This window comes from Oncorhynchus nerka, linkage group LG17 (assembly GCF_034236695.1).
Source record: "Oncorhynchus nerka isolate Pitt River linkage group LG17, Oner_Uvic_2.0, whole genome shotgun sequence".
Lineage (NCBI taxonomy): Eukaryota > Metazoa > Chordata > Actinopteri > Salmoniformes > Salmonidae > Oncorhynchus > Oncorhynchus nerka.
The window spans coordinates 12076186-12089300 of record NC_088412.1 but is presented as its reverse complement, the minus strand read 5'-3'; the positions used below and the strand labels follow the sequence as shown (position 1 = coordinate 12089300).

Below are 13115 nucleotides of genomic sequence, written 5' to 3'. Positions count from 1 at the left end.
CACTAGGCTACCCTGCCGCCCGGCAGGTGATGATGATGAGCAAAGAGGCACTGAGTTTGAAGGTAGGCCTTAAAATACATCCACAGGTACACGTCCAATTGACTCAAATGATGTCAATTAGCCTATCAGAAGCTTCTAAAGCCATTACATCATTTTCTGGAATTTTCCAAACTGTTTAAAGGCACAGTCAGCTTAGTGCATGTAAACTTCTAACCCACTGGAATTGTGATACAGTGAATTATGAGTGAAATTATCTGTCTGTAAACAATTGTTGGAAAAATGACTTGTCATGCACAAAGTAGATGTCCTAACCGATTTGCTAAAACTATAGTTTGTTAACAATACATTTGTGGAGTGTAAACTTCCGACTTCAACTGTATATGCCGTGAGTTTAAAACAAAGTTACAAAAAAATCACTTTGTGAGATTTAAATTCTCTGTTTTGGTTCACTTCTACAATGAAATGGTTGTCTTTAAACAATAGTAACCTAATATGATAAACTTTTCAAACAGCTATTGCCAGTTGACAGGTGTGCGTAATCATTTTATTGACAATTATTCGACTAAACATGATTAGAGTTTTAGCATGTCTGTCACTAGGTTCTGAGCTGATTTGGTATGTTTGTTGTTCAGTCCGACGATGATTTGGACAGCAGACTGACTTCTCTATACTGGGACCCAAGTATCCCTTCCAGAAACTATATGGCCTCCAGGAAAGCAATTTTCCCCTCTTTCTCATGTGGAGCGTGAGGTAGCCAGTCACTACTGGCTACTACCCTGCGTCACTACACTGGTCTTCGAACCCTACTGGTCAGTCAGTCAGATAATAGATTATGTAAATTGTCACTCTGAAACAGGAAAGGGCCTTCCCCTACTGGTCAGTCAGTCAGATAATAGATTATGTAAATTGTCACTCTGAAACAGGAAAGGGCCTTCCCCTACTGGTCAGTCAGTTAGATAATAGATTATGTAAATTGTCACTCTGAAACAGGAAAGGGCCTTCCCCTACTGGTCAGTCAGTTAGATAATAGATTATGTAAATTGTCACTCTGAAACAGGAAAGGGCCTTCCCCTACTGGTCAGTCAGTTAGATAATAGATTATGTAAATTGTCACTCTGAAACAGGAAAGGGCCTTCCCCTACTGGTCAGTCAGTTAGATAATAGATTATGTAAATTGTCACTCTGAAACAGGAAAGGGATGAAACTGTTGCCACAAAGTTGGCTGAAGTAGCCAAATCATAACGTGATTTTCTGGATTTTTGTTTTAGATTCCGTCTCTCACTGTGTACCTATGATAGAAATTACAGACCTCTACATGCTTTGTAAGTTGGAAAACCTGCAAAATCGGCAGTGTTCTCCCCACTGTATATGTCCGTCAAAATGATAGTCTCAGCGCTTCTAGTGTTAACAGACAGAAATGGATTTACTGCGGCCTGTGTGGTCTAGAGGTGCTGCAGACCCTGGCACACATAAACCAGAGTTGGCATGGGTTTGAATCCGACCCTTCTGACTCTCACCTCTCCTCACCTTTCAGTGTTCTGACCACTGTCCAATAAAAATAAAAATAAAATAAAAATAAAAATAAATCGAAATACAAGAATGGACATTCCCATTCAAGTCAATGTTCCGGTTAGACTGACTGTCATATCGATTCTACCCAATGTCATTCTATACAGTGACTGGTGTGGTGCCCTGACTACAGCGTCTCACCTGGATGACATCAGCGGCCTGTCTCATGTTGATGAAGTGTTTCCTCTCCAGCCGGGCTCGGAAGCGGCGCTGCAGCGTGACGATGCGCCCTAACACCTCCTTGTGGAGCAGAGCCTGCAGCCGCTGACGCTCCGCATCTCGCAGGAACACCTGCAGTACAGAGAGAGACCCGGGGGGAGGAGCCGGCAGTGACTAGACACACCCACAACCAGGGAACAGAAAGGCTGCAATGCGCGTGAGAGAGAGAGAGAGAGAGACTGAGACAGAGACAGAGACAGAGACAGAGAGACAGAGAGAGAGAGAGAGAGAGAGAGAGAGAGACAGAGAGAGACAGAGACAGAGAGACAGAGAGAGACAGAGAGAGACAGAGAGACAGAGAGAGACAGAGAGAGAGAGACAGAGAGAGAGAGAGCGAGAGAGACAGAGACAGAGACAGAGAGAGACAGAGACAGAGAGAGACAGAGACAGAGAGAGAGACAGAGAGAGAGAGAGAGAGAGAGAGAGACAGAGAGAGACAGAGACAGAGAGAGACAGAGAGAGACAGAGACAGAGACAGAGACAGAGAGAGAGAGAGAGAGAGAGAGAGAGAGAGAGAGAGACACAGAGAGAGAGAGAGAGAGAGAGAGAGAGTGAGAGAATACCATTGTGTTGCCCACTTGATACCCAGCGGGTGCTAGATGAACTTGACGAAAGAACTCCCTGATGCCAGACTTGGTTGGTCTAGTGATGTCTGGTAAGAGCACACGAAAGTGACGCACAAAGTCCTGCAAAAGACGAGACAAAAGAGATCTAAAATAACATTAAATCAACAGTGACCTCGAAGGGATACAAGTTAGGGTCTTACAACCTGTAAATAAGACTGCATGGATGTGACATCACGACATCTACATTCAGTTCAGTGGGACTGAACGATGAGAATTAGGACCATTGACCAGTACATTTTTACAGTTACATTTTAGTCATTTAGCACAAGCTCTTATCCTGAGTGACTTACAGTCAGTGCATTCAACCAAGTAATACACAGTATGGTGTGTCTGTTTTGATCATCTGTGCCCGTGACTTCAATGCTGTATCCTGATTGGTTGATGTGAGGAAGGTGTACCTGGAAGGTGTATTTGATGGTGTATCCTGATTGGTTGGTGTGAGGAAGGTGTACCTGGAAGGTGTATTTGATGGCGTATCCTGATTGGTTGGTGTGAGGAAGGTGTACCTGGAAGGTGTATTTGATGGCGTATCCTGATTGGTTGGTGTGAGGAAGGTGTACCTGGAAGGTGTATTTGATGGCGTATCCTGATTGGTTGGTGTGAGGAAGGTGTACCTGGAAGGTGTATTTGATGGCGTATCCTGATTGGCGGATGCGGACGGTCTCCAGCATGCCTGTGTACCTCAGCTGCCTGAGCACAAGGGCATCATTGAAACGCAGGGGGAGCTGAGAGAGATGGAGAGAGAGACAGAGACAGAGAGAGAGACAGAGAGAGAAAGATTGAAAGAGAGGGAGAAAGAGTGAGAGAGAGATGTGAGAGAGAGATAAGAGAGAGAGAAAGAGTGAGAGAGAAACAGAGAAAGAGTGAGAGAAAGAAAGATAATAAGAGAGAGAGAAGGAAAGAGATTTAAAACACCCAAGAACGATTAAAACATTGTATAATTGGCTATAACGGGCTACGCAGTTTCATTGTGACATTAGCATCTGACCTAACTGAAGCAGCTGTTCCTACAGCAGCTGTTATCTGAATGTACCTTCTCTGCATTGGAGCGGACACACTTGACAAAGTAGGGCTCCGACTGACCCAGGGTCTCCATCAGCTTGTTGAGAGAGGCCTTCACACAGCAAGAGACATTGACATCACAGCATTAGTAATGTAACAATAACAACAATACAGCATTAGTAATGTAACAATAACAACAATAACAACAATAATAACAATAATATAACAACAACAACAATAATAATAATAACAATAATAACAACAATAATAATAATAACAATAATAACAACAATAATAATAATAATAAAACGACACTAATAATAACAACAATAATAATAATAAAACGGGGCGGCAGGGTAGCCTAGTGGTTAGAGTGTAGAGGTGGCAGGTAGCCTAGTGGTTAGAGTGTAGAGGTGGCAGGTAGCCTAGTGGTTAGAGTGTAGAGGTGGCTGGTAGCCTAGTGGTTAGAGTGTAGAGGTGGCAGGTAGCCTAGTGGTTAGAGTGTAGAGGTGGCTGGTAGCCTAGTGGTTAGAGTGTAGAGGTGGCAGGTAGCCTAGTGGTTAGAGTGTAGAGGTGGCAGGTAGCCTAGTGGTTAGAGTGTAGAGGTGGCTGGTAGCCTAGTGGTTAGAGTGTAGAGGTGGCAGGGTAGCCTAGTGGTTAGAGTGTAGAGGTGGCAGGTAGCCTAGTGGTTAGAGTGTAGAGGCGGCAGGGTAGCCTAGTGGTTAGAGTGTAGAGGTGGCAGGTAGCCTAGTGGTTAGAGTGTAGAGGCGGCAGGGTAGCCTAGTGGTTAGAGTGTAGGGCGGCAGGGTAGCCTAGTGGTTAGAGTGTAGAGGTGGCAGGTAGCCTAGTGGTTAGAGTGTAGAGGCGGCAGGGTAGCCTAGTGGTTAGAGTGTAGAGGTGGCAGGTAGCCTAGTGGTTAGAGTGTAGAGGCGGCAGGGTAGCCTAGTGGTTAGAGTGTAGAAGTGGCTGGTAGCCTAGTGGTTAGAGTGTAGAGGCGGCAGGGTAGCCTAGTGGTTAGAGTGTAGAGGCGGCAGGTAGCCTAGTGGTTAGAGTGTAGAGGTGGCAGGTAGCCTAGTGGTTAGAGTGTAGAGGCGGCAGGTAGCCTAGTGGTTAGAGTGTAGGGCGGCAGGGTAGCCTAGTGGTTAGAGTGTAGAGGTGGCAGGTAGCCTAGTGGTTAGAGTGTAGAGGCGGCAGGGTAGCCTAGTGGTTAGAGTGTAGAGGTGGCAGGTAGCCTAGTGGTTAGAGTGTAGAGGCGGCAGGGTAGCCTAGTGGTTAGAGTGTAGAAGTGGCTGGTAGCCTAGTGGTTAGAGTGTAGAGGCGGCAGGGTAGCCTAGTGGTTAGAGTGTAGAGGCGGCAGGTAGCCTAGTGGTTAGAGTGTAGAGGTGGCAGGTAGCCTAGTGGTTAGAGTGTAGAGGTGGCAGGTAGCCTAGTGGTTAGAGTGTAGAGGTGGCAGGTAGCCTAGTGGTTAGAGTGTAGAGGTGGCAGGTAGCCTAGTGGTTAGAGTGTTGGACTAGTAACCGGAAGGTTGCGAGTTCAAACCCCCGAGCTGACAAGGTACAAATCTGTTGTTCTGCCCCTGAACAAGGCAGTTAACCCACTGTTCCCAGGCCGTCATTGAAAATAAGAATTTGTTCTTAACTGACTTGCCTGGTTAAATAAAGGTAAAAAAATAATAATAATTAAAAAATAAATAAAATAAACAATACTAATAATAACAACAATAATAGTAATAATAATAATAATAATACCACAATACTAATAATAACAACAATAATAGTAACAACAACAATAATAATACCACAATACTAATAATAACAACAATAATAGTAACAACAACAATAATAATACCACAATACTAATAATACAACAATACTAATAATAATACCACAATACTAATAATAATACAACAATACTAATAATAATACCACAATACTAATAATACAACAATACTAATAATAATACCACAATACTAATAATAATACCACAATACTAATAACAACAACAATAATAATACCACAATACTAATAATAATACCACAATACTAATAATAATACCACAATACTAATAAATAATACCACAATACTAATAATAATACCACAATACTAATAATAATACCACAATAATAATACCACAATACTAATAATAACAACAATACTAATAATAATACCACAATACTAATAAATAATACCACAATACTAATAACAACAACAATAATAATACCACAATACTAATAATAATACCACAATACTAATAATAATACCACAATACTAATAATAATACCACAATACTAATAATAATACCACAATACTAATAATAATACCACAATACTAATAATAATACCACAATACCACAATACTAATAATAATACCACAATACTAATAATAATACCACAATACTAATAATAATACCACAATACTAATAATACAACAATACTAATAATAATAATACCACAATACTAATAATAATACCACAATACTAATAATACAACAATACTAATAATACCACAATACTAATAATAATACCACAATACTAATAATAATACCACAATAATAATACCACAATACTAATAATAACAACAATACTAATAATACCACAATACTAATAAATAATACCACAATACTAATAACAACAACAATAATAATACCACAATACTAATAATAATACAACAATACTAATAATACAACAATACTAATAATAATACCACAATACTAATAATAATACCACAATACCACAATACTAATAATAATACCACAATACTAATAATAATACAACAATACTAATAATACAACAATACTAATAATACAACAATACTAATAATACAACAATACTAATAATACAACAATACTAATAATACAACAATACTAATAATACAACAATACTAATAATACAACAATACTAATAATACAACAATACTAATAATAATACCACAATACTAATAATAATACAACAATACTAATAATACAACAATACTAATAATAATACCATAATAATAATAATAATACCATAATAATAATACCACAATAATAATAATAATACCACAATACTAATAATAATACCACAATACTAATAATAATACCATAATAATAATACCACAATACTAATAATAATACCATAATAATAATACCACAATAATAATACCACAATACTAATAATAATACCATAATAATAATAATAATACCACAATAATAATAATAATACCACAATACTAATAATAATACCACAATAATAATAATAATACCACAATACTAATAATAATACCACAATACTAATAATAACACCATAATAATAATACCACAATACTAATAATAATACCACAATACTAATAATAATACCACAATACTAATAATAACACCATACTAATAATACCACAATACTAATAATAATAAAACAACAATACTAGTAATAATAATAACACAAAATTAATAATAACAATAATAATAATAATAACACAATACTAATAATATTAACAATAATAACAATAGCAATAAAACAATACTAATAACTATACCAATAATAATAATAGAACAATACTAATAATAATAACAATAATATTATAAAACCAATACAACTAATAATAATAATAATAAATAATAATAAAACACCGATAACAACAACTACAATAATAATAATAGTAATAATATAATAATAAAACAATGCTAACAACATCTACAATAATAATAATAGTAATAATATAATAATAAAACAATGCTAACAACATCTACAATAATAATAATAGTAATAATATAATAATAAAACAATGCTAACAACATCTACAATAATAATAATAGTAATAATATAATAATAATACACCAATAATAGTAATAATACAATAATAATAATAATAACAAAAATACACCAATAATACTAATAACACCAACAATAATACTGGTAATAATATAATAATAATACACCAATAATACTGGTAATAATATAATAATAATAATAATAACAACTTACAATACACACATGCGTACATACAATTTAACGCACAGGTGGTCCCGGGAATCGAACCCACTATCCCGGCGTTGCAACTGCCTTGCTCTACCTAGCTTCCCATCATATTACCATCTCATAATACGTTGAATTAACCAAGTAGTATAAAAGCACATGTTGTTTATTATAGTAGACTCATGTTCCATTCTAAATCAACCTCTTGCCCTTTTGATCTGAGATCATCACTATGACATATTTTCATTTATATAATTCTTAAGATCTTCACAAAGTGCCTCGAGATACGTAGGAGCTGAGTGTTGGAACTGGGCGCTGATGCTGGGTGTTGGTTTGAGGGCTGTGCAGAGATGAAGGACGCAGAGCCACTGAGTGTTGGAACTGGGCGCTGATGCTGGGTGTTGGTTTGAGGGCTGTGCAGAGATGAAGGACGCAGAGCCACTGAGTGTTGGAACTGGGCGCTGATGCTGGCTGTTGGTTTGAGGGCTGTGCAGAGATGAGGAGGCGTCTAACTGGAACTGGGCGCTGATGCTGGCTGTTGGTTTGAGGGCTGTGCAGAGAGAGACACTGGGCGCTGAAGGCTGTGCAGAGATGAGGACGCAGAGACACTAAAGGGTGAGAGAGGCGTCTAACCTGGAACTGGGCGCTGATGCTGGCTGTTGGTTTGAGGGCTGTGCAGAGATGAGGACGCAGAGACACTAAAGGGTGAGAGAGGCGTCTAACCTGGAACTGGGCGCTGATGCTGGGTGTTTTCTTCTTCTTGTGCAGGAGGAGGAGGGACTTAGTGATGCGGTCGTGGAGGGTCACGCTGCTCAGGTACCTCAGAGACTTCACGTCCAACAGGTGCTGCTCAGATACAGGAAGCGCCATAAGAACACGGTCAGACAGTATAGTATTCCAAAGAATGCACAGAACTATTCCTCTTCTAAACTGTTACTGTCCATCTGTGCTCGTCTCCATAAAGCTTTGTAAATTCACTGTAGTGCTGTAATCCATTACATCACTATTGAGATTTCCTCCTAGAATTAGATCGTATGTCACATTTTGTCAGGACCTTACCTTCGGTAAGCTGGGCTTGGACTTGTAGTTTTTGTTCCGCCTTTGGGAGAGAGATTGGTTGTCAGATAAACTACAGAATTAACATACTGTATATGAACACACATTGACCACTGCCTGTGCATGGTTTCTGAGTGTGGCTTGAGCGTTCATGGTGATGGTCACACTTGGTCAGACTCGAACTGCTGTACACACCATTCACCTAGATGTATATGTGTTCCTAATGTTTTGTCCACTCAGTGTAGATGTAATTATATTCCAGACTCTGTTCCTAATGTTTTGTCCAACTTGGTGTAGATGTATTCATACTCTGACTCTGGGTCCCAGACTTCTAATATTTCTGTCTTAATGTCTTTGTTCTTTTGAACTTTTAGATTGTGTTTATTGTTATTGTGGTACTAGATATTGCTGCATTTTTCCAGCATTTCCCTACACCAGTGATAACGTCTGCAAAAACGGTGTACACGACCGATACACTTTGATTTGACTTTGTAGTCATACTCACATGAGGATGCTCTGTGCTCTCTCCAGCAGCTTGCTGCCAGTAGAGTTGAAGAAGATGCCGTCAGCAAACTCTGCGCCAGAGGAGGACAGACCACCCTGTCTGGAGCGACGCCCATTACAGCCCACGCCATAACCATCCCTAGAGGAGAGATAGAGTGACAGAAAGAGAGGGGGGAGAGGGAGAGAAAGAGTGACAGAAAGAGAGGGGGGAGAGGGAGAGAAAGAGTGACAGAAAGAGAGGGGGTAGAGGGAGAGAAAGAGTGACAGAAAGAGAGGGGGGAGAGGGAGAGAAAGAGTGACAGAAAGAGAGGGGGAGAGGGAGAGAAAGAGTGACAGAAAGAGAGGGGGAGGGAGAGAAAGAGTGACAGAAAGAGAGGGGGAGAGGGAGAGAAAGAGTGACAGAAAGAGAGGGGGAGAGGGAGAGAAAGAGTGACAGAAAGAGAGGGGGAGGGAGAGAAAGAGTGACAGAAAGAGAGGGGGTAGAGGGAGAGAAAGAGTGACAGAAAGAGAGGGGGAGAGGGAGAGAAAGAGTGACAGAAAGAGAGGGGGGGAGAGGGAGAGAAAGAGTGACAGAAAGAGAGAGGGGGGAGGGAGAGAAAGAGTGACAGAAAGAGAGGGGGAGAGGGAGAGAAAGAGTGACAGAAAGAGAGGGGGAGAGGGAGAGAAAGAGTGACAGAAAGAGAGGGGGAGAGGGAGAGAAAGAGTGACAGAAAGAGAGGGGGAGAGGGAGAGAAAGAGTGACAGAAAGAGAGGGGGAGAGGGAGAGAAAGAGTGACAGAAAGAGAGGGGGAGAGGGAGAGAAAGAGTGACAGAAAGAGAGGGGGAGAGGGAGAGAAAGAGTGACAGAAAGAGAGGGGGAGAGGGAGAGAAAGAGTGACAGAAAGAGAGGGGGAGAGGGAGAGAAAGAGTGACAGAAAGAGAGGGGAGAGGGAGAGAAAGAGTGACAGAAAGAGAGGGGGAGAGGGAGAGAAAGAGTGACAGAAAGAGAGGGGGAGAGGGAGAGAAAGAGTGACAGAAAGAGAGGGGGAGAGGGAGAGAAAGAGTGACAGAAAGAGAGGGGGAGAGGGAGAGAAAGAGTGACAGAAAGAGAGGGGGAGAGGGAGAGAAAGAGTGACAGAAAGAGAGGGGAGAGGGAGAGAAAGAGTGACAGAAAGAGAGGGGGAGAGGGAGAGAAAGAGTGACAGAAAGAGAGGGGGAGAGGGAGAGAAAGAGTGACAGAAAGAGAGGGGGAGAGGGAGAGAAAGAGTGACAGAAAGAGAGGGGGAGAGGGAGAGAAAGAGTGACAGAAAAGAGAGGGGGAGAGGGAGAGAAAGAGTGACAGAAAGAGAGGGGGAGAGGGAGAGAAAGAGTGACAGAAAGAGAGGGGGAGAGGGAGAGAAAGAGTGACAGAAAGAGAGGGGGAGAGGGAGAGAAAGAGTGACAGAAAGAGAGGGGGAGAGGGAGAGAAAGAGTGACAGAAAGAGAGGGGGAGAGGGAGAGAAAGAGTGACAGAAAGAGAGGGGGAGAGGGAGAGAAAGAGTGACAGAAAGAGAGGGGAGAGGGAGAGAAAGAGTGACAGAAAGAGAGAGGGGGAGAGGGAGAGAAAGAGTGACAGAAAGAGAGGAGAGGGGAGAAAGAGTGAGAGAAAGAGTGAGGGAGAAAGAGAGTGACAGGGAGAGGGAGAGAAAGAGTGACAGAAAGAGAGGGGGAGAGGGAGAGAAAGAGTGACAGAAAGAGAGGGGTAGAGGGAGAGAAAGAGTGACAGAAAGAGAGGGGGAGAGGGAGAGAAAGAGTGACAGAAAGAGAGGGGGAGAGGGAGAGAAAGAGTGACAGAAAGAGAGGGGGAGAGGGAGAGAAAGAGTGACAGAAAGAGAGGGGGGAGGGAGAGAAAGAGTGACAGAAAGAGAGGGGTAGAGGGAGAGAAAGAGTGACAGAAAGAGAGGGGGAGAGGGAGAGAAAGAGTGACAGAAAGAGAGGGGGAGAGGGAGAGAAAGAGTGACAGAAAGAGAGGGGGAGAGGGAGAGAAAGAGTGACAGAAAGAGAGGGGGTAGAGGGAGAGAAAGAGTGACAGAAAGAGAGGGGGAGAGGGAGAGAAAGAGTGAAAAAGAAGAAGAGGGGGAGAGGGAGAGAAAGAGTGAAAAAGAAGAAGAGGGGGAGAGGGAGAGAAAGAGTGACAGAAAGAGAGGGGGAGAGGGAGAGAAAGAGTGACAGAAAGAGAGGGGGAGAGGGAGAGAAAGAGTGACAGAAAGAGAGGGGGGAGAGGGAGAGAAAGAGTGAAAAAGAAGAAGAGGGAAGGAGCAATAGGGATCATTTGTATCCATAAAAAGTAAATGTATGCTTTGAGAATCCATAAAACAGTGTGATAGGTACCTGGTGGGCTTTTCCATCAGTGTGTTGCTGCCCTGGAGGTCTGACAAGGGGGTCCGGGGATTCTTTCGAGTGATATCTGTACAAGACAGAGATGGAAGGGAGGACGGACAGAGAGTTGAGGAGAGAGAGACATGAGGAGAGAGAGAGACATGAAGAGAGAGAGACATTAGGAGAGAGAGAGACATGAGGAGAGAGAGAGAGAGACATGAGGAGACAGAGACATGTGGAGAGAGAGGGTTGAGGAGACAGAGAGACATGAGAGAGAGAGGCATGAGGAGAGAGAGAGAGGCATGAGGAGAGAGAGAGAGTTGAGGAGACAGAGAGACATGAGAGAGAGAGGCATGAGGAGAGAGAGAGAGAGGCATGAGGAGAGAGAGAGAGAGTTGAGGAGACAGAGAGACATGAGAGAGAGAGTTGAGGAGAGCGAGAGTTGAGGAGAGAGAGAGATATGAGGAGAGAGAGAGTTAAGGAGAGAGAGTTAAGGAGAGAGAGTTAAGGAGAGAGAGAGTTAAGGAGAGAGAGATATGAGGAGAGAGAGAGAGTTAAGGAGAGAGAGAGATATGAGGAGAGGGAGAGAGTTAAGGAGAGAGAGAGATATGAGGAGATAGAGAGAGTTAAGGAGAGAGAGAGTTAAGGAGAGAGAGAGATATGAGGAGAGAGAGAGAGTTAAGGAGAGAGAGAGAGTTAAGGAGAGAGAGAGTTAAGGAGAGAGAGAGAGATATGAGGAGAGAGAGAGAGAGAGTTAAGGAGAGAGAGTTAAGGAGAGCGAGAGAGTTAAGGAGAGAGAGAGTTAAGGAGAGAGAGAGAGATATGAGGAGAGAGAGAGAGAGTTAAGGAGAGAGAGTTAAGGAGAGCGAGAGAGTTAAGGAGAGAGAGAGTTAAGGAGAGAGAGAGAGATATGAGGAGAGAGAGAGAGAGAGTTAAGGAGAGCGAGAGAGTTAAGGAGAGAGAGATATGAGGAGAGAGAGAGAGTTAAGGAGAGAGAGAGATATGAGGAGAGAGAGAGAGTTAAGGAGAGAGAGAGATATGAGGAGAGAGAGAGAGAGTTAAGGAGAGAGAGAGATATGAGGAGAGAGAGAGAGTTAAGGAGAGAGAGAGATATGAGGAGAGAGAGAGAGTTAAGGAGAGAGAGATTTAAGGAGAGAGAGAAGGATACACATGCAACTCCATTATTGAATGGTGATATCAGATCAAGTAAGAACAAGATATTGGATCAAGTAAGTTCTCTCTGCTACCACACGGAAAGCGGTACTGGAGCGCCAACTCTAGGTCCAGAAGGCTTCTTAACAGCTTCTACCCCCACGCCATAAGACTCCTGAACAGCTAATCAAATGGACACCCAGACTAATTGCATAGACCCCCCCCCCTCCACCACACTTTGTTTATTATCTATCCATAGTCACTTTAGTCAGTCTCACTCAGATATCATATTCAAAACTGCAAACATTTCTCTCTACCTTATGGCAAAATGTGTACAATTCCAGGAAATGAGTTATAAAATTGGGTACGCAGACCCACGAGCAATTGTGGTCCCTCATGACGAGTTCAGATCCACCCTCATTAGAGTAGCCCGTCCCCGTGTTAAATGATCAAAAACGGCTGTAATATCACACAGTTGGGCTTTTTATCGAGTGAGAACTAGTTCATTCAGAACTAGCTAATTGTTTGCTTTCTTATTTGTAAGCCCAGGAAAAGAGAGCTGGGTAGTGTAAGGAATTGCTATTTCGTATGCAGGTGACTAAACTTACTGCTAATTACATGGCTACAACTCACAGTAAAGCCTGTGGGGTCCCCTACAGGATAGCTCCCACATTACACACATAATCTCCCTTTTTTAACCGA

At 42.0% G+C, this 13115-nt stretch overlaps 1 protein-coding gene across 1 annotated transcript in view; it reads right to left on the bottom strand.

The window, feature by feature from the left end:
* The window catches only part of LOC115144693 (unconventional myosin-IXAa-like), a 259989-nt gene that overhangs the window by 58871 nt on the left and 188003 nt on the right, over positions 1 to 13115 (bottom strand). The window contains 8 exon segments of the mRNA XM_065002966.1: positions 1711 to 1860; positions 2352 to 2474; positions 3029 to 3139; positions 3448 to 3528; positions 8088 to 8210; positions 8424 to 8463; positions 8926 to 9063; positions 11274 to 11349. Of these exon segments, the coding sequence (XP_064859038.1) occupies positions 1711 to 1860; positions 2352 to 2474; positions 3029 to 3139; positions 3448 to 3528; positions 8088 to 8210; positions 8424 to 8463; positions 8926 to 9063; positions 11274 to 11349 (842 nt within the window).